General features: G+C 37.6%; 1 protein-coding gene across 1 annotated transcript in view; it reads right to left on the reverse strand.

Annotated features, from left to right (window-relative positions):
• Positions 1-4,834: 4,834 nt before the first annotated feature.
• Positions 4,835-21,761, reverse strand: part of RRM1 (ribonucleotide reductase catalytic subunit M1) — a 34,414-nt gene continuing 17,487 nt past the window's right edge. The window contains exons 8-19 of the mRNA XM_046637551.1: positions 21,087-21,228; positions 19,608-19,691; positions 18,428-18,589; positions 17,977-18,056; positions 16,836-17,037; positions 13,975-14,124; positions 13,546-13,767; positions 11,643-11,719; positions 8,725-8,860; positions 7,801-7,896; positions 6,493-6,681; positions 4,835-5,461 (exon numbers count right to left, since the gene is read on the reverse strand). Of these exons, the coding sequence (XP_046493507.1) occupies positions 5,273-5,461; positions 6,493-6,681; positions 7,801-7,896; positions 8,725-8,860; positions 11,643-11,719; positions 13,546-13,767; positions 13,975-14,124; positions 16,836-17,037; positions 17,977-18,056; positions 18,428-18,589; positions 19,608-19,691; positions 21,087-21,228 (1,729 nt within the window). The 3' untranslated portion in view covers positions 4,835-5,272. The remainder of the gene's footprint in view (positions 5,462-6,492; positions 6,682-7,800; positions 7,897-8,724; positions 8,861-11,642; positions 11,720-13,545; positions 13,768-13,974; positions 14,125-16,835; positions 17,038-17,976; positions 18,057-18,427; positions 18,590-19,607; positions 19,692-21,086; positions 21,229-21,761) is intronic.

Genomic DNA, 21,761 nt, shown 5'->3' on the forward strand with positions numbered 1-21,761 from the left:
ATTAGAGAACCAATTTCAGAAACTCCAGAACCAATTCAGCTTCCATTCCTCTAGAACCACTTTTGGTACCAAAATCTGTTAGTCAAGGTTCTCATTCTCCAGAGAAACAGAACCAATAAGGTGTGTGTGTGTGTACACACATATATACATACATATAGACTCATATAGAGAGAGAGACTCTCCCTATTTACATCTATATCGAGAGAGAGAAATTTTAAGTAATTGGCTCACACAATTGTGGAACTAGTAAATCGAAAATTGGCAGAGTTGGCCTACAGACTGAAGACTCAGAAAACAGCTCAAGTCCAAAGGCAGTCTGGAGGCAGAAGTCTTTCCTTCTCGGGGGTCCTCAGTCTTTTTTCTCTTAAGGACTTCAGTTGATTGGATGAGGCTTCCACATTATGGAAAGTAATCTGATTTGCTCAAAGTCTGATTTAAATGTTAATTTCACCTAATAAAATACCTGCACAGTGCTATCTAGACTAGCATTTGACCAAATATCTGGGTACCATGACGTACCCAGTTGACACATAAAACTAACCATCACAGATTCCTAGGCTCAGAGCAAGCCTAGCCAAGTGTTGAAGGAGTGCCCTAGCACAGGGCCAATCTGCAAAGACTGAGAGAACTGAAACTCTAGGAAACCTGTCAAAACGTTAACTGAACATACACCAAAGGAAGAGACTTCACTGCAAAAATAGAAAGTCTCAAACAAAATATTTCAACAAAAAAACCACAGGCATACAAAGAACCAGGAAAATACAGCTCATTCAAAAGAACAAGATGAACTGACAGAAACCATCCCAAAGGAAGCCCAGCCATCAGATTTACTAGACAAATACATTGAAACAACTGTCTTAAGTATGCTTGAAGACCTAAAGGAAAACGTGGACAAACAAGTAAAGGAAATCAGGAAAATGATGTATTAACAAAATCAGAATATCAACAAAGAGAAATTATTAAAAGGAAACAAATGGAAATTCTAGAGCTGAAAAGAATAACTGAAATGAAACTTTCACTAAAGGAGCTGTTCAACATCAGATATGAGCAGGAAGAAGAAAGAATCAGTGAACTTGAAGATAGGACAATTGAAATTATCGAGTCTAAGAAGCAGAAAAGGAATGAAGAGTGAACAGAGCATAAGGGACTTGTGGGACACTAATAAATTGACCAATAGATTTATTATAGGAGCCCCAGGAAGAAAAGAAAGGGGCAAAAAGATTATCTGAAGAAATAATGGTTGAAAACTTGCCAAACTTAATGAAACATGTGAACCTACCAATCCAAGCAGCTCAACAAACCCTAAGCAGGATAAATTCAGAGACCCATACCAAGACACATAACCATTAGGATGGTTACCATCAAAAATACAAAAAATTAATAAATGCGGGCAAGGATGTAGAATAATTGGAACTGTCATGCACTGCTGGTGGAAATGTAAAATGGCGCAGCTGCTATACAAAAGTTTGGGAGCTTCTCAAACGGTTGAACACAGATTACTATATTTTCTAGCAGTATATATTCCAGGTATATACCCAAAAGAATTGAAAGTAGGAATCCAAACAGATACTTGTGCATCACTGTTCATAGCAGCATTATTCACAACAGCCAAAAGGTGGAAATAACTCAAATGGCTATTAACAGATGAATGGATAAATAAAATGAGATATATACATGCAATGGAATATTATTCAGCCTTAAAAAGAAATAAAATTCTGATAAATGCTAAATGGATGAATCTGAAAACATTATACTAAGTGAAGTAAGCCAGACAGAAAATTATACATATTGTATGATTCCATTTAAATGAGGTAGCTATAATAGGCAAATTCAGAGACAGAAAGTAGAATGGAGGTTACCAGGGACTGAGGAGAGAAGAGAATGTGGAGTTCCTGTTTTATATACAGAGTTTCTGTTTGGGATAATGAAAAAGTTCTGGAAATACTGGCATACCTCATTTTATTGCATGTCACAGATAGTGTTTCTTACAAATTGAAGGTTTGTGGCAACCCTGCGTCTAGCAAGTCTATCAGCTCCATTTTTCCAACAGCATTTGCTTGCTTTGTGTCTGTGTGTCACATTATGGTACTGTTTGCAATATTTGAAATTTTTTATTATCATTATATTTGTATGATCTGTGATCAGTGATCTTTGATGTTACTACTGTAATTGGAGTGTCATGAACTGTGCCCGTATGGGACAGTGAACTTAATAAATGTTGTGTGTGTTCTAACTGCTCCATCAACTGGCCCTTCCCCCATTTCTTTCCCTCTCTTCAGCCCTCCCTATTCCCTGACACACTAATATTGAAATTAGGCCAATTAAACACCCTATAATGGCCTCTTAAGTGTTCAAGTGAAAGGAAGAGCTGCATGTTTCTCACTTTAAATCAAAAGCTAGAAATTATTAAGCTTAGTGAGGAAGGCATGTTGAAAGCCAAGATGGGCTGAAAGCTAGGCCTCTTCAGCCAATTAGCCAAGCAGTGAATGCAAAAGAAAAGTTCTTGAAGGAAATTAAAAGTGCCACTCCAGTCAACATACAAATGATTAATAAAGTAAAATGGCCTTATTGCTGATAGGAGAGTTTTAGTGGTCTGGATAGAAGATCAAACCACCCACAACATTCCCTTAAGCCAAAGATTATTTTGGAGCAAGGCCCTAACTCTCGTCAATCCTATGAAGCCTGAGTGAGAGAGGTGAGGAAGCTGCCGAAGAAAAGTCTGAAGCTAAGAGAGGTTGGTTCATCAGATTTAAGAAAGATGCCATCTCCATTTCACAAAAGTACAAGTGAAGCAGTGAATGCTCATGTAGAAGCTGCACCACGTTATCCAGATCAAGCTAAGACAATTAATGAAGGCGGCTACACTAAACAACAGATTTTCAATGTAGGCAAAACCGCCTTCTATCGGAAGAAGACGCCATCTAGGACTTTCACAGCTAGAGAGCAGAAGTCAATACCTGCTGTCAAAGCTGCAAAGGACAGGCAGCTTGTTGGGGCTGCCTCATTAGAGAGGCTGCTGCCTTTCTCGTTAGGGGCTAATACAGCCAATGACTTTAAGTTGAAGCCCATGTTCATTTACCATCCTGAAAATCCTAGGGCCCTTAAGAATTATGCTAAATTTACTCTGCCTGTCTTCTACAAATGGAACAACAAAGCCTGGATGCCAGCACATCTGTTTACAACATGGTTCACTGAATATTTTAAGCCCACTATCGAGACTTACTGCTCAGAGAAAAAGATTCCTTTCAAAATATAACTGCTATTTGACAATGCACCCTGTCACCCAGGAGTTCTGATGGAGATGTACAAGATTAATGTTGTTTTCATGCCTGCTGCTAACACACTATCCATTCTGCAGCCCATGGATCAAGAAGTAATTTCAAGCTTCAAGTCTTATTATTTTAGAAATACATTTCATAAGGCTACAGCTGCCACAGACAGTGATTCCTCTGATGGATAAGGGCAGAGTAAGTGGAAAACCTTCTAGAAAGGATTCACCACTCTAGATACCATTAAGAACTTTCATTATTTACAGGAAGAAGTAAAAATATCAACATTAACAGGAGTTTGGAAGAAGTTGATTCCAACCCTGCTGGATGACTCTGAAGGATTCAAGACTTCAATGGAGAAATTAACTGCAGATGTGGTAGAAATAGCAAGAGAGCTAAAATTAGAAGTAGAACCTGCAGATGTGACTGAATTGCTCCAAGCTCATGATAAAACTTTAACAGATGAGGAGTTGTTTCTCGTGGATGAGCAAAGAAGTGGTTTCTTGAGATGGAATCTTTTTCCTGTTGAAGATACTGTGAAGACTGTTGAAATGACAACAAAGGTTTGAATATTACATAAACCTAGTTGATAAAGTAGCAGCAGGGTTTGAGGATTGACTCCAATTTTGAAAGTTCTACTGCGGGGCTGGCCCCGTGGCCGAGTGGTTAAGTTTGCACACTCCAATGCAGGTGCCCAGTTGGTTTGAATCCTGGGCGTGGACATGGCACTGCTCATCAAACCACACTGAGGCAGCGTCCCACATGCCACAACTAGAAGGACCCACAATGAAGAATATACAACTATGTACTGGGGGGCTTTGGGGAGAAAAAGGAAAAAAAAATAAAATCTTTAAAAAAAAAAAAGTTCTACTGTGGGAAAAACGCTATCATACAGCATCCCATGCTACAGAGAAATCATCTGTGAAAGGAAGATGCAATTGATGCAGCAAATTTCACTGTTGCCTTAAGAAATTGCCACAGCCGCCCCAACCTTCAGCAACCACCACCCTGATCGGTCAGCAGCCATCAACATCAAGGCAAGACTCTCCAGCAGCAAAAATATTATGACTCACTAAAGGCCCAGATGATGGTTAGCATTTTTTAGCAAGAAAGTATTTTTCAGTTAAACTTTGTACATTGTATTTTTAGACATAATGCTATTATACACTTAAGAGACTATAGTATAGTGTAAGCATAACTTTTATATGCTCTGGGAAGCCAAAAAATTTGTGTGACTCGCTTTATTGCAGTGGTCTGGAAGCAAACCTGCAGCATCTCCGAGGTACGCCTGTAGATAGTAGTAATGGTTGTACACTGTATATGTACTTAATGCCACAAACTGTATGCTTTAAAATGGGTAAAATGGTAACACTTATGTGATATATATTCTATCACAATAAAAAAAAAGAGGAAAAAAGCATATATTAAAATCAGAATTCTATATAGTGTCTAAGTGTATATACTATCTTAAAATTTCCTCCCTGAATTCTCAAAGAACAGGAAACGTTTTTTCAAATTTGACCTTTGTATGAAAATAAATGACAAAATTAGTCTCACACAATCACTTAGAAATATTTATCTTTATTTCAGAATGACCCGTAGGACCTTATCCAGATAAACGTCCTGTCAGCACTTCTCACGGGTTATGACTCAGTTTTGCTTCTAACGGATCCACCAGACAGGTAGCAAAACTAAGTCTCCTCACCAAAACTGAGCTCACCAGAAAAGGGGTACCAGGTGGGCAAGGAAACCTTATTTAATCACTGCCTATTTGCAAGATGACTTCTTTTGCTTTCCTAAAACTTCTACTTTGATTCCCAATATATCAAGTTTTTAAAATCATTACTTTCACACTATATAGAAACAGTACTTTAAGTCGATTGATCCTTCTGCTGCAATAAGGTCCAGCAAAGCCTTACCACTTTAAGCAATCCTATTATGCCTATCTATGCTCAAGAAGTAGTTTGGCTATTGAAGAAGTGCTGGTCTCTCTAAGGCTTTCCTCAGGATCCACACATCAGACACTCATCTCTATTCTCCAAAGAGCACACCATGGCTGCTGTGTTCCTCTCCTTCTCTTCTTCCTCTTTTGATGCCTTTTCCTTATCTTTCAGCTTCTCTTTATTTAGAGTGAACTGAATCGGATTAGCGGCTGGTCTTGTCCTTAAATAATACATCCCAGTCTTCAAACCCTACGAGGAAAACAAACACATTAGGAGAAACTGTGAGAACACTAGACATTCAAGACCAATGTTTAAAATACATTTACATAAATGCAAATTGTTTTCTAAACTTGGAATTCTATTTCTTTGAGGAAGCCCTCTCAAAAATGCTTAAAGAGAGAAAAAGAGTCAGATAGTATACTCTGTTCTTTGCACCCCTAAAACAAGCTTCTCTCTTTGGAAATGTCAAATATTTTTGTTCTTTAGTCTTTTTCTTGTTTTTATGTGTATGACTTCCAAGTTTGCCTAAGACAACATGTCTGCCTTAGATTAAGGGCTAGAATATATCTCTGTATAAGAATAGATCATGACTACTTCAAGGATAAGGATCATCATCTTCTATTCAGTATCCCTAGTCCTGGCACACAGTATATGTTCAATAAATGTTTGTTAGATTAAAAAAAATTAATTTTTAATTTTATATAAACACCCAGCATATTGCCAGGGAATATGAAGACAATCCAGAAGAAATGGACTTTACAGTTGGCAGTGACTACCTAAGTAATTGGCTCTTATACTTTAGATAGATAAAGTGGGGAAACAATGGGTGTTTTTGAATAGTGGGTTGACATATGTAAAGTTTTATTTTAGGAATGGTAGCAGTGCACAAGATGTCCTGGAGCCCAGAGATATCAGAAGAAGAGATCAGTTAAGAAGTTAAGAATGATGGCGGTGAAATAGGAAGGAAGATAGTTAAGACATAATACAAAGGAACAACCAACACAACTTGGCGAATAACCGCACGGAGAGTAAAGGGAGGATCACAGGTAACTCCAAGGTTTCAAACCTAGGAATGAAATAATCCTAAAAGAAGCAAGAAAATCTGAAGTGAGAGCTTGATCTGGTATATAAACCATGGGCTGGTCTTAACATATTAGATTTGAAGTGAAAGAGGAACTTCCGGGTGGCAATATTTAATAGGTAGCTAGTAGATATAACTCTGTTCCAATTCCCAAATACCCCAAGTTGGCAATAAGTCCTTCTCGACTTCCTCCACCAACCTGCTTCCAGCCGTAGAAGTGCATGCTAGTGAGTTTGCCATAGTTAGGCTCAGCAATGTGGATGTTCAAAGACTGGCTTTGATCAATAAAAGCGCCTCTCTCGGCTGCCATCTTGAGAATGGTTTTCTGAGAAATTTCCCACACAGTCTTATAAAGTTGCTTCAGGTCATCAGGAATTTCTTGTATGCTCTGAAAAAGGGAAGCCAAATGTTTATTGTACTCTGGTTGAAGAAAGCAGTATGACTAACAGACTAATGACTCAAGGGTCTGGCCCTGGTTCTACTTCCCGCCAGGTCTGGCCCTATCATTCAGTACAATACAATATGATCCTTATCAAGTTTCCCAAGACTGCTCACCTCTTGCTTAGAAAGCCCAACAAAACCACATCTAACAAACAAAATATCAGCCTGGTGGTAGTGATTGAAGACCCATCTTTAACTAGGGCATGGCCAAAACATTCATTCTTCTAGAGGCACTTAATAAAGGAAGGAAAGCTCAGAGCTAAACAATAAATGACCCTTGTCTTTTGCAGAAAACACAAATAATCAAGGCCATAACTCACAGGGATATGATGCAAGGAATCAATGAGACAAAACTTTTTAAATAAGCTAAGACTCTGAAAACTGCATTTGGACTTAACAGAAATAAGGTTTTCTTAGGTCCAGGTTTAACCTGCATCACCTAGGCTGGCTAATGCTATAGTTTCTATCAGCAAATATAGAAATGTTAGGAATCTTTATCTGTGTTGCGAAGCAAACCAATGTTTAGCCAGAGGCTTCCATCTACAATTAAATGCTTCTTGATTCTCAGTTGCAAATATTTTACTGTTAAACACTATTTGTGGCTCTGTCTTTTGGACTATCAGTCCTCAATCTCCATCACACTTTTTAATTAAGTTTGAATCTCTAATTCAGACCTTATATCAGAGGTCCCCAAACTTTAATGCACTTTGGAATTACCTAGGGAGTCTTTAAAAAATACCGATGCCCGGCTCCCATTCCTAGACATTCTTATTTAATTGGTATGGAGTGCGACCTAAGCTTCAGGATTTTAAAAATTCCCCACTTGATTCTAATGTGCAGAGAAGTTGGAAACCACTGCTTTATATTATTGCACAAACAAGAGGGTATATAGCTATGTAAAGATGTATATAATCCTAGCACAACAATGCAGAGGTGAACAGAGCTACATAAGCCTATATGATCACAGTGAATAGCCATTCTTTCTCTCCATTGCCTGGGATAAGTGAGAAGCCACCAGTGTTCAACTTAGCTCCTAAAGAGCACATTTTTTTTTTTCACACTGTACCTGGATAGAGCCATTGCATGCAATAATCTGATTTTTCATCTCTTCATTCCACAAGCCCCGCTCAGTAAGATCTTTCAGTAAGTGAGGATTTACAATCTGAATGGAAAAGCAAAAAAGATGTAAAGGAATAAATAACAATAACAAAGTCTCAACAGGATCACAGGACTGGAGCTTAAAGTAAATTACATGATTGAAGAATTATTTAACATTAGATTGCTGGTAAATTCTATTTTTTATAAAACAGAAAAGCTATATTCCTTTAAAATCTTGATATTTGTTATTCAAGAAACAGAATATATGGTATTTGCAAAAGTGAAAAGAATGAACATTGCCTAAGCTGGGTAAATCCATGGATTGGTTCTTTTTTTTTCTAAGTAAGGATACAATAAATACTTAAGAAGAAAAATCAGAAATGTACCCACCCAAACCTTACAGAAATTTATTTCAGGATATCTGCAAATTCACAAATAAAATATTTTAAATTAGTGGCTCTCAACCCCAGCTGTGCATTAGAACTACCTGGGAACCTTAAAAAAACAGTGGTCCCACCCACCAGAAATTCTAATTTATAATCACTTTCTAAAATGATACTTCTATATGCATCTTGAGTATCACCAACTTAAGCATCTGAGGTTATAGCATACACCATCATGATTACAGAATAGTTAAACATCACATAAACTCGAATACCAACAAGTTACTTTCATACTTAACCCTCAATCCTTCAATTTTTCAGCATATATTTATTAAACGTCTATTATAAGCTGAAATAACATAGAACAATATTAGCGATGAAGATGATTCACTTTATCAAAGCTTTGCCCCCATACTAAGATAAAGGGGCATACTAAATATGAGTAAGCATTACTCGTAATATCAGACTTTTGAAAGATTTCCCTGTAGGTCTAGTTGTGATCTTCTCACCTGAAATTCTCCTGACAAGACTCTGCGAGTGTAGATGTTGCTGGTATAAGGTTCAATGGACTCATTATTTCCCAGAATCTGAGCAGTTGAAGCAGTAGGCATCGGGGCAATAAGTAAACTGTTTCTTACACCATACCTAAAGAAAAGGAGATTATTAGGTGCTACTCCTAAGGCTACAATCTGCCAAGAAGGCAACTAATTTAAGTCACTGTAGTAAATGCAGCTTCTGTGAGTAACATCATACATGCATTAGATTCAAGTGATGACTTTTGAATTTAACTCCTACAGGGATGTAAGGCCACAGTACGAGTGGTATAGCTCGCCCCTCTCCTAAGTGCCTGACTCCTAAACAGGATTAGCACAGTTTTTACTGCTGACAATCCTTACCATGCCACGATTTATGCCACTTGCCCAGTGGCACTCAGGAATCAGTGCACTTGATACACTGTCTTGCCCAAGGAAACGCTCAAATGGCTGTTGCAGAGTCCTCACCTGTACCAGGGTACACTCGTTCAATCCTCACTTTTTCCTAAGGGCCTATGTGACCACTGTGCTAGAGCCTTTCAAAAATCATAATGATGTGAAAGTGGTCAGAATCAGACACCTATCACCACAATTCTCCATTATCCTAAATAGGATAATGAACAGGGAAAATTATGCTCAAAGTATATTCACGACTTTCTCTATTACCTCTTCAATTATAAGTTCCTAGAAGAATGTTAACATCTTTTGACTCTATTCAGTGCTTAAGCAAGAATATACTATCCGAACATGGAGAAATCTTCAAACTGTCTTAAGCTCGTCCTTCAAATCTCAGCTCTGCAAACATTTTATATGACCCGTACCATTATGTATACTTTTTGTGTTACATGTCTTACCTTAGTCTTAAGTTTCTCCAACATAAACAGCTTGTCCTTCCTACATTCCAGACCTCTGGATTCATACAGTGCTTAGTATAGAGCCTCATATCCTAATGGAGTCTGTACAACTGGGTTCTTTTTCTTTTCTCCCCAAAGCCCCAGTACATAGCTGTATATCCTAGTTGTAGGTAATTTTAGTTCTTCTATGTGGGATGCCACCACGGCATGGCTTGATGACCAGTCCATAGGGCCGCATCCAGGATCCAAACTGGCAAACCTCAGGCTGCCGAAGTGGAGCATGCAAACTTAACCACTCAGGCACAGGGCCGGCCTCCAAACTGGATTCTAATCTGACTCTGTCACTTTCTAATTGTGAAGCATCAAGAAAACCACCAACTATCTCCACGTCTTTACTTCCTCAGTAAAGTGGACAGTGCTTTCCTGTCCACAGACAGGGAAATGTTTTGAAACATCATACATATATGATATATCCAAACTGGAATTATCTGTAATCATTAAAAACATTAGGTAAATACTGAAAGAAAAAGATTTCCAAAATATATCACCAAGATTTCCAAAATATATCACTAAGTAAAGTCCCACAATATGTCAAGTTTGATCACATTTATATAACAAAACCCTATGTGTATATTTACAAATGTACTGAAAAAGGTCTAGAAAAATATGAACCATTAACAATGATTATCTCTTAGAAAATGAGTAAGTTGGTTTCTCATTTGTTTTGTGGGACAAGTGGTTGGCAAAAAAGGTATGAAGAAGGGCTTTTACTTTCTATTTTATTTCTCTATTTGAACTTTATGAACAATGAATATATATTTATGTATTAATTTTGAATTTTTTAAAAGTTGTATATAAAAATATTGAAACTACAGTATTTTGAGAAAAAGCAAAATAAAAAATAAAATAGAGTACAGGTCTATTTTTGGAAAAGTTTAATTTGCATGTAAATATGCACACGCACACACACTCAGAAGAAAGTCTGAAGGATGACAGACAAAAAGATGCAAATAGGTTTCTTGGGGGAAGTGGTAGTGGGATAATATTCATTTTACTCCCTTCCCACATGTATGTTTCTAAATTTTCTAACATGTATTATTTGAGTAATAAAACAATTTTCAGGCAAATACATATTTTTTAAAGAACATTTTAAAGCTATTGCTTCCTTCTGCAAACATTTAACACTTTGCATATGCATTAACCCAGAGATAACAGACTCATCCTGATAGAAATCGAAAACAACTTGTTTCATTATTCACTCAGGAAAACATTCTGCCTGCCCTCAAATCTCTTATATTCATTAATTTGAAAGGCAAGGAAAGACTCAAGTTTTACATTTTTTCTTTGACACAGTTTAACACATTACCCTCCAAAAAACTCTTGCAAAATCTCTAACTTATTCCTATGACAATCAATTCAATGAAAGCCATTTATGTGTCCAATGTGGTTAAGCAACAAATCAAAGTGAAAAACATTTAAAAAGCATGCACACGGGGCCGACCCAGTGTTATATGGTTAAGTTCGCATGCTCCACTTCAGTGGCCCAGGGTTCATGGGTTTGGATACCGCTCATCAAGCCACACTGTGGTGGCGTCCCACATATAAAATGGAGGAAGATCGGCACAGATGCTAACTCAGCAACAATCTTCCTCAAGCAAAAAGAGGAAGACTAGCAACAGATGTTAGCTCAGGGCCAATGTTCCTCACTAAAAAAAAAAGCACGCACACTTGGAAATATGAAGGTTTAATGAGAAAAAGCACTACCTAATCTAGGCAGTTAAGCCCCCAAAACAAGATCAACCAGTAATAACAACACCTACGTATTAATATGTTTTCACTGTGCCAAGCAATTTGCAGGTTACTATACAGATATTATTTTAGGAAGTAGCTCTACAAAAATAGTTCTGCAGATAGGTCATTTTAGCCGCATTTAAAAGAGAAAAATGAGTTTCAGAAGTTAAAACAACATGTAACTTCTGAAGAGCCAGAATAAAAACCTGAACCCTCCTCACTTCAAAGCTACTTTATATCTTTACTTACTTTGCAATCTTCTCCTTTAGAAGTTTCCAGTCCCATAAGTCTGTGGGAGTAACATTCCACATATCATACTGAAGGATCTAAGGAATAAACAACCCAAATTTATGATAAATCACTTTATGACAATCTAAAACTGACAAAAACCAAACAAATGACTAACTGCCATGGCCCCCACATCCCAACAAATGCTGTTTTCTAGTAGAGCTGTGTAAGGAATACAAGGTCCAGAGATTCTCCTGGATAAATTTCCATGTAGTTACATTGATTAGAAGCAGGCTAAGAAAACTGGTTAAGGCTTATGTCCCCATGTCCCTGCTGAGCCCTCTCAGAGGACTCATATCAAATCTACAAACCAGGAAATCCTAAGATTTATGAAGTGCGTTGCTGAGATGCATTCTCTTTTTGTACAGTAAAAGCATTACTCTACCCTCACCTTTCTTGATTGCCTTGATTTGCCCCTTGATCTATGTACTTAACTAATAAACACCTAATTTCTTTTTTTGAGGAAGATTGGTCCTGAGCTAACATCTGTGCCCATCTTCCTCTACTTTATATGTGGGACGCCTGCCACAGCATGGCTTGACAAGCAGTGCGTAGGTCCGCACCCAGGACCCAAACCAGCGAACCCCAGGGCGCCAAAGCGGAACGTGTGAACTTAACCACTGTGCCACCAGGCTAGCCCCTAAACACCTATTTTCAAACAATCGCAAGTTAGATTTCCTAAATATCAGAAGGAATGTCGGAACTAAAAATAACATCTTATTTTACACTGAAGAGAATCATACTACTGATAGTAAAGGCAGTGTAGAAGGCAGAATTCTGAGACAGCTCCCAGATTCTCACCCCCTGGTGCATAGGCCACGTATAACCTTCTCCTCTTGAGTGTGTAAAGAATCTGGAAATATGATGGATGCCATTCACATAATTATGTCAAAGGTGAAGAGTTTCTGCAGATGTAATTAAGGTTGCAAATCAATTTTGAGTTAAACAAAAGGGAGATTATCCTGGGTGGGGCATGACTTATTAAATGAAAATCGTCAAGTGACTGGACTGGGCTCTTCTTGAAATGAGGAACTCTCCCTTTTACTGGCTTTGAAGAAGATGCCATGAGTTCTAGAGCTGCAAGGAAATGAATTCTGCCAACAACCAGGTGAGCTTGGAGGATCCTGAACCTCAGATGAGACCACAGCCTCTACCAACACCTTGACTACAGCCTTGTGAGACCCTGAGAAGATGACCCAGCTAAGCTGAGCCTGGACTCCTGACCCATGGAAACGGAGAAACAAATGCATACTGTTTTAATCCACTAAATTTAGCAACAGAAAACTAATACAGTTAGCATTTTCTTAACTCATTTTAGCAATTACTAGTTCTAAATAAGAGATTAAAATTGGGCATCCTTTTTTCTAGGGGACAAAGTACCGTATTAGTATCCTATGGCTGGTGTACCAAATTACCACAAACTTGGTGGCTTAAAATAACAAAAATTCACTCTCTCAAAAAATTTATTCTAGCGGCTAGAAGCCCAACATGTTCAGAAGGGCATGCTCCCTCCAGAAGCTCTAGAGGAGACTGTGTTCTCTGCCTCTTCAAGCTTCTAGTGGCTACCAGCATTCCCAGGTTGTGGCTGCATTACTAACCTCCGCCTCCATGCTCATGTTGCCTCCTCTTCTTGCCTATACCTCTTGTAAGGAGAACTGTCATCAGATTTAGGGCTAACCTGGATAATCCAGGATAATCTCCTCATCTCAAAATCTTTAATTATATCTGCATAGGCCCTTTTTAAATCAAATACGGTAACAATCACAGGTTCCAGGGACTAGAATGTGAACATACATTTTGAGGGTTACCATTTAGCCTGCTATAGGAACTCACAGGCAAAAAGAAATTTCACGTATATACTTACTCCTTTGCTGACTGGAGAGCCCTCATAGGTTTCATATGGGCCATCCTCCTTGGACAGGTCACAGCTGGCTTCCAAGGCTCCATAATAAATGGTTTCAAAGATTTGCTTATTCAGTAACTGGGCCTCTGGACTCTCAAAAGGATACCTCATCAGAATAAAAGCATCTGCCAGACCTTGTACCCCAATCCCAATGGGGCGATGGCGTTTATTTGATAAGCATGCCTTTGTGCCAACAGATTTAGAGAAGAAAGAGACAACATCACTGAATAGAAAAAGCAACATTCTTTGCCAAATGACACACACTCTCTATCTCAGTTTTCTCACACCATTCCAATGATAACCATTTAAATAATGACTGGCAGATCATGATAAACTCCCTCCACCTTAGATTTCAATAAATTACCAATAAGCAGAGAAATCTATTCATACCTCTGGGATAGGGTAGTAGTTAATATCAATAATTTTATTCAAGTTTCGGACAATGACTTTGGTGACTTCAGCCAACTTCTGAAAGTCATATGTGTGTTCTGATGTGACAAACATATTCAAGGCCAGGGAAGCCAAGTTACAAACTGCAACCTGGAATGCAAAGAAAAAGGTCAAGAATCACAATTCTTATTTCTTCCCCCATACCACCATGTAAGCCTCCAATACTCTCTGACATCAAAATTTTAAATTTTATCTTTGGCTTTTCCCTCTTCATCACTCACCAGTTCACTTCCAAATCCCAGTATCTATTCACATATGTGAATTGTAACATGCACCAGTGAAACAGGTAAGATGGAGAGAACCCTGTGTTCCACAGCATATGGCTCTATCAGCAGACATATCACATTGTGCTATAATTTTTTATATATATCTGTATCAGTCAGTAAATGTGCACTGTCCAATATAGTCGCCACTAGCCACACGTAGCTATTTAATTAAAATCAAATAAAATTTAAAATTCAGTTTCTCAGTTGCACTAGTACTCAACAGCCACCAGACAGAGAACATTTCCATCACTGCAGAAAGCTCTTCCAAATTACACAAGACTACCTCACCCTCACTGAGATTCTGACAAGCCCTTATCAGAGGATCCACATGTATGAATTTTGAAAAAGTTCTTCAGGTGATTCTCTCACTATATATACCACACTAGTTGGTGAGCTTTTTCAGGTAGGGATCATCTTTTATTTATTCTTATGTTTTTAGTACTAACCCCACATCTGGCATATAGTAAATGCTTACTGTTGAATGAATCACCTTCTTTTCCATTTTGATTATGACCATCCCAATCCAAACTCTCAACTCTTTTCACCTAGACTCCCTCGTGCCCTTCATACCTACTCAATTCTACATGTTGCCAAAGTACCCATTTTTAAAACATGGCTCAGATCACATAAGTCTGATAGATCCTAGGGAGTAAAACAAGGCAGGAAAAGAAGATAGAGAGTCCTGGGTATAAGGATGGAAGGAGTGCCATTTTTAAACAGTTGTCAAGGAAGACTTCACTCAGAACGTGACATATGAACAAAGAAGTAAAGAGGTTAGAAAGCCAGCGAGGTGGCTATCTGGGAGGAAGAGCATTTTAACATTCAAAGTAAACAGTAAAAATTCTGAGGCGAGAGCATGCCTGATATGTTTGAGGAACAGCAAAGAAATTAGTAGGGCTGGAGTACGGTGAGCAAGGGGGAAAGTAACAGCAGATGAGGTGGGGATATCCAGGTGTGTAGGACCTGGGCATTGTAAGAATTTTGGGTGGAAATGAAGTATTGACACATGCTACAACATGGGTAAGCCTTGAAAACATGCTAAGTGGAAGAAGCCTGACACAAAAGGCCAAATATTATATGATTCCATTTTTATGGAATGCCCACAAAGGTAAATCCAGAGACAGAAAATAAATTAGTGGTTGCCAGGGACTAGGTGAAGAGAGGAACAGGGAGTAGCTGCCAACAGGTACAAAGTTTCCTTCCGGGGTGATAATGTTCTAGATTTAGATACTGGTGATTGTTATAGTATACTGTGGATATACTAAAAAACATTGAACTGTACATTTTAGAAGGGTGAATTTTATGGTATGTGAATTATATTTCAATTAAAAAAAGGAAAGAACAAACTCTGGGTTGGAAAAGCAAAGAGGAGTGTTGTGCAGAGGAATGATATGATCTGATTTTTGTTTTGAAAAGGGTCACTCTAGACTGTATAATATAATCTATAAATACTTACTTGAGTATATGTCAATTTCCTCCAACTAAATAATAAGCTTCCAGAGGGCACGGGCTGAGCCATATTCATTTATATCCCCAGAGCACTTAGTACGGTGTCTTATTCATAGCTGGAGCTCAATACAATTTTGCTGAATTAAACTGCAACCTGAGCAGTACATTTAACTCACGTACCATTTTCTTCCAGACTTTTCATTTGTCACGTTTTTTTAGGTCCTAGAATTTGGGATCTGTTCCTTCCTCTTCATGTTCATAGTTTACATCCAGTATCTAAGCAGCCTGTCATCCATCTACTGCAACAATCTCCTTAAGCTAATCTTCAACTTCTTCTCATACCAAGCCATTTTATAACCAGAAGCAAGAACTATCCTTCTCATCCTAGCATTTTGATGCTATTTTCCTTTCAGAAACCTACAAAGGCTTCCTACCTCTGTGACATGACAACTTTCACCTACTATCTCCCTTCCCCCAGCCATAGCCATCTCTCCACATATAAAACTTTAATGTACTGGCTCCATCAAAACAAACTTACCTGACATTCATTGCACAAAACCTATCCCCTATCTCTGATCTGTCATACTGGCTGTTCTTCCCAAATGGAAAGCTTTTTGATAAACTTTTTTTTTTTTAAAAAACAAATCTATGTCCCATTTCTAGCCTTGCCTCTTCTGTAAACTGCTTTAAAGATCTGACATTAGAATTTTGCCTCACTATTCACTGAAAGGACCCCCTATGTGCTTACATACTTTAAACTGAATCAGCATCCTAACTCATTTTAATGTTTGTCCTAAACCACCGTAACTGCATATTGCTATTTTTCTCAAGTAAAGATTATTACAACAATGTGTGTGTAAGAAAAAGTTGACAGTCTTTTTCTAAATGGTTTAGACTAAAAGATATTTAAAGGCATAGATCACATCTCTTCCTTCCTTTGTAATCTCTATTTTAGTGCCCTTCTGCTTACAAGCAGCTATGAAAACTCCCTTCACCCACCTCAAGTGAAATCAAGTGAGGGATTCACAAACAATAACTTCTTAAGATTCTTCTCTCAGTACTCTAGGCAGAAGTTTTTCTACTTACCTCATCTTTGCTGGTATATTCTACTATTTCTGTGCATAGATTGCTGCATTTGATCGTTCCCAGGTTCTGCTGGTTACTCTTCCGATTACAGGAATCTTTGTAGAGCATGTACGGGGTACCTGTCTCTGTCTGAGACTCAATGATGGCATACCACAGCTGCTGAGCCTTTACAACTTTGCGGACACGACCCTGTTTCTCATAACTGAAAGGCAAAGCTAATATTATTTCAATATTCCCTAAGAAAATCTTTATTGCAGACAACTATAAGACACTAAAATGTAAAATTATAAAAACTCTTAAATTTTTTTAGTGTTGGTAAGAGAAAAAAATAAGGAATATGATATTTATTTTACTCTAGCCAAAGCCACAGACAAAAATCAGGCAGTTTTAGACCCCTCCAAACATACCCCAATCCCACTAAATCAACAACACCTTCCATAGTAAAAAGGAACAAAACTTAAAGTAGTCAAATTGTGCTATTGTGCTATTATTATTATTTTTTTTTTTTGGTGAGGAAGCTTGGCCCTGAGCTAACATCTGTTGCCAATCCTCCTCTTTTTGCTGAAGGAAGATTGTCGCTGAGCTAACATCTGTGCCAATCTTCCTCTTTTTTGCATGTGGGATGCCTGCCACAGCATGGCTTGATAAGCAGTGTAGGTCCACATGTGGGATCCAAACCTGCAAACCCCAGGCTACCGAAGTGGAGTGCACGAACCTAACCACTATGCCACCGGGCCACCACTGTGCTATTATTTAATGAACTATTAACATGTGTGTCCCAATTGCTCGATTCCTGCATGCAATATAAAGCATAACTTATTTTATCAAACGATTATGTGACAAAGCAAAAAAATAACCCTGCTAACTCTTTGCCTTAATTTTTAAAAGGATCAGTTAAAAAACCCAAGCACCTATTTACATGTCCCAAAGTTTTAAGAAAGAAAAAAATTAAAACCAAAATTTTGGTGAAGATTAAGGAAGAAAACCTGACCAAAATAAAATTATTAATCATATTCTCTTCTAGATGCTTCTGAAGATTCCTAGAAACTGGCTAAAGACTGAAATAGTTATAAAATTTGGATTTACCCAAATAAGAGAAACACATGGTTAAAACATTATTACTTCCATATTTTTCCCATACCTTTCATATAGCTTCTCAAACTCCTCTCCCCAAACCTCATCCAGACCAGGACACTCATTTGGACACATCAAAGACCAGTCCTACAAAGGGAAGAACGGTACAAACCCTAAGAAACTTCAAATAACCAACCACACAGTCCATTAGGAACACTGCAAGGGATAGGGTGGATTCCAGACTGTCTCAGAAATTTGCTGTAGAAATAACCATTTTAGGCTCAGGTACAAACATCTAGTTCTATTTGTTTGTGCATAACCTTTTAAGCATTTACGTCAGATAGCATCTACCTTAGAGAATAAATATCCAAAAAGGCAGCATGGCATCTCTTAACTTGCTCGGAATGTCTTCCATAGCATAACATATAGGTGAACTCTTCCTAAGCATGATTTAAGATGACTGATGATAAAGTTTACACGAATCGAGTCATTATTACTAACAGGTACCTCTCTCTCACCTGATTAGACTCCACTCGTTTCATGAAGAGATCCGGAATCCAAAGGGCAAAGAAAAGGTCCCTGGCACGCTGCTCTTCCTTTCCTGTGTTCTTCTTTAAATCGAGGAACTCAAAGATGTCTAAATGCCAAGGCTCCAGGTAAATAGCAAATGCCCCAGGTCGCTAACAGTAAATAAATCATCATTCTTTTCAGAATCGGAATGAAAGAAAGAAACTTCATATTTTCCAAAGCACTTTCATAATAGCTCCTTGAATTTTACTACAATTGATGGATTAAATGAGATAATACAAACGAAAGTGCTACAAAAATATAAAGTAGTAATATTTTACTTACAATTCTAAGAGCAAAAAAGAGCATTTGACATAAAGAAAATGTGGAACAAGAAAGGTTAAATAACTTGTCCAAAGTGACACAGTGAACTAGAAATGGAGCTTCCTCTTCAGCTGTCACCCAGCTCACCTGCATGACATGTATGTAAAGCCCAAAGAAAATCATTTTGATAATAATAAGTTGTGCTCTTATTAAAGGTCAGAAAGGTGATATGTCTTATCAAGTGACCTTGGTTTTTTTTTTAAAGTATATCAGAGAGAAATCCATAAACTAAGAGCTGATTAGTGTGCCTACATATCCATAAGAGACAGGCCCAAGTTGCAAACTATCCTGCTGATAACACTGGATAAATGACCCAATCCTCCCAACTTTACTTTTCCCTCTATAAAATGGGCAGAGTTCTATTTTTTTAAAGAAAAGCCTAGAAGACATATTACAACCCCTTTTCAAGGTTAGGTATTAATATGAGTCACAAGTTTAGAAATTCTTTGCAAATAAACTGTCATGTAAAAAAGTTGACTAGATCATTGGCTGCCTGGAGCCAGGGGCAAAGTATGTATGGGTGGGAGTGATTAATACAAAGGTGCATGAGGAAACACTTTGGGGTAATGGAAATGTTCTGTCTGGACTGGTGTGGTGATTACATAAGTGTATACACCTGGCAAAACCCATCAAACTATAGACTTCAAGTGTGTGCACTTTAAGTAAATTGCACTCATTAAATTGATTTTAAAAGTGAAAAAAAGCAACATTGTTAGAAACATACCCAATGAACCATCTAATTATAAGCACACATGGCTAAAAGATTTTTAGTTCTGATTTCCAGTGCTTTCAAGTAACAGAGCATACCTTGTTTCCACCTTGATCCACATATCGAGCTGTGTTGTTATATACTCTCAGCATCGGTACAAGGCCATTGGAATTGCCATTAGTCTGTAAGAGAGACTGAGAGTAAAGGCATCTGGAGGAGAAAGAGTGAGCTTAGCAAGAAAAAAAAAATGGCTCAACAGTGAACAAATTACTCTCTCCCAGTGTATAGAAGTTTCATCTGCTCTCCATCTCTACCTCTGCTTTGAAAACATAATACTCAACATAAAACAAACAAAATGTTCTTGAGTAAATTACAAATTATGTACAAAGTTATTTCATGGAATCTCTAATTTACAATGAGATATAACAATTACAAGTCAAAAGAATCCAAAATCAGGATAGCTAAATTTAAACTCCACACCCTCTAAAAGTCATTATATAAAGATGTACTTTGGGTAGAGTAAAAACACTACTACAATGTCTTTTTCCTAAAAGAATTCAAGGCAACTTCCAATAAGAATTATATGCAATGGATAGATCAAGATGATAAATAAAGTAAATGGAGATTCTCAGCAATAAATGGATTCTAGAATGAAGATAAGAAAACACAGACTCCTAAGACTAAAGATACCTTATCAAATTTTAAAAATACTCCTTCTAATGTCAAGACAAGCCTTTGAACAGTCTATAAAGATAAGTGAGTAATGGCTCACCCTACTATTGTGTGAAAGGGCTGTATATATCACAGCACCTCCAAAACATCATATAATCATATAGTTTCCTTCTGGACTCTCTACCTTTATTCTATAGGGCTAGATATTTTCTTTACATCATAGATGAGGAAACAAACTCAGAGATGTAAAATAATTTGCACTAGGCCACACTACCCGCAAATAGTGGAGGTACGACTTAAATCCAGCTCTTACCCAAAATCATTATCTGGACTCCCAATGAATACTGAACTAGCAGGGCTGGAATTTACATCATAAAGTACCAATGTTTAAAGCTTGAATCCTGGCTCTAGCACATATTAAGTGACTGATCTCTGGAAGTAATTTAACTTCCTAAGCCTCAGTTTCCTCACTTGCAAAATGAAGACAACAGTGCCTATACTCACAAAGTCACTGTAAAGAGTAAAGTTCCTACCATGTGTCTGTAATTACATCTATCTCATAAGGTTGTAGTAAGGATTAAACAAGTAATTCCATGTAGAACTTTTATAACAGATTTAGCACACAGTAAGCAATTAATAAATGACAGCTGCTATTATTATTGCTAAATCAGAATTCCAAAATCTGAGCTAAAAAGGATCCTAAAGATCATCTAATCAACATCTAGGACGACAGATGAAAATGAAGTCCGTAGTGAAATGACTCACTCCAAGTCACACAGCCAGCTAGATATTAAAAGACCCAGGTCTCCCATCCCCAGGATACACCCTCTCAACAATAAGCCCGGTTGCATATGGACTTGAATTCTTCTCACCTACACATTTTTAGTCATATAACAGAAGCTTACCCCAGCAATGTAGCTGCCAGTAGCTCGAATACAACTCACAGCAACACCAATTCCTCCAGCAGACTTGGAAATCAATGCACACTGCTTTAGAGTGTCATAAATGCCTTCAATACTATCATCTTTCATACTCAGAAGGAAACAGCTATGGGGTAAAAAAGTGAAAACTCAGCAAGGAAATAAGGCAAAGCAAAGTCACAAAAATGACTATACAATCCAAAGACAGTAAGTTAGGCAAATAAAAGATGTGAAGTTTACAAAATTCCTAGTTGTTTTTAGAAAGAAAAAAAAATTTACTAGATATGACACAATAAGACATATCAACATATCACAGTTTTAAAACCATCTTGCTGCCTACCCTAGATATTAAGCCTAGAAGAAAGTCTTAGAGATAAGTCCAAAATATTAGCTTACTAGTTCACCAGACTACAAATGTGCAATTATCACATTTTATCGCGCAAATTCCTACAAATACATAACAGTTATTTCAACTTATTAGTAAGCCAAGAAAAATTAAACATTTACGAAAAAAGAGATATCTATCCAATGGCCAACCAGTTCTTTGATACGTCCACCAAAATTTAGCTCCCTTACAGTTATTTGTAACCCCCTCTAATTGTGCTTAGGATCTCATCCTGCTCCCCTACCTCAGGAACCTTACCCTACCAATGACCCCTT

Source organism: Equus quagga, chromosome 14 (genome assembly GCF_021613505.1).
Source record: "Equus quagga isolate Etosha38 chromosome 14, UCLA_HA_Equagga_1.0, whole genome shotgun sequence".
Classification (NCBI taxonomy): domain Eukaryota; kingdom Metazoa; phylum Chordata; class Mammalia; order Perissodactyla; family Equidae; genus Equus; species Equus quagga.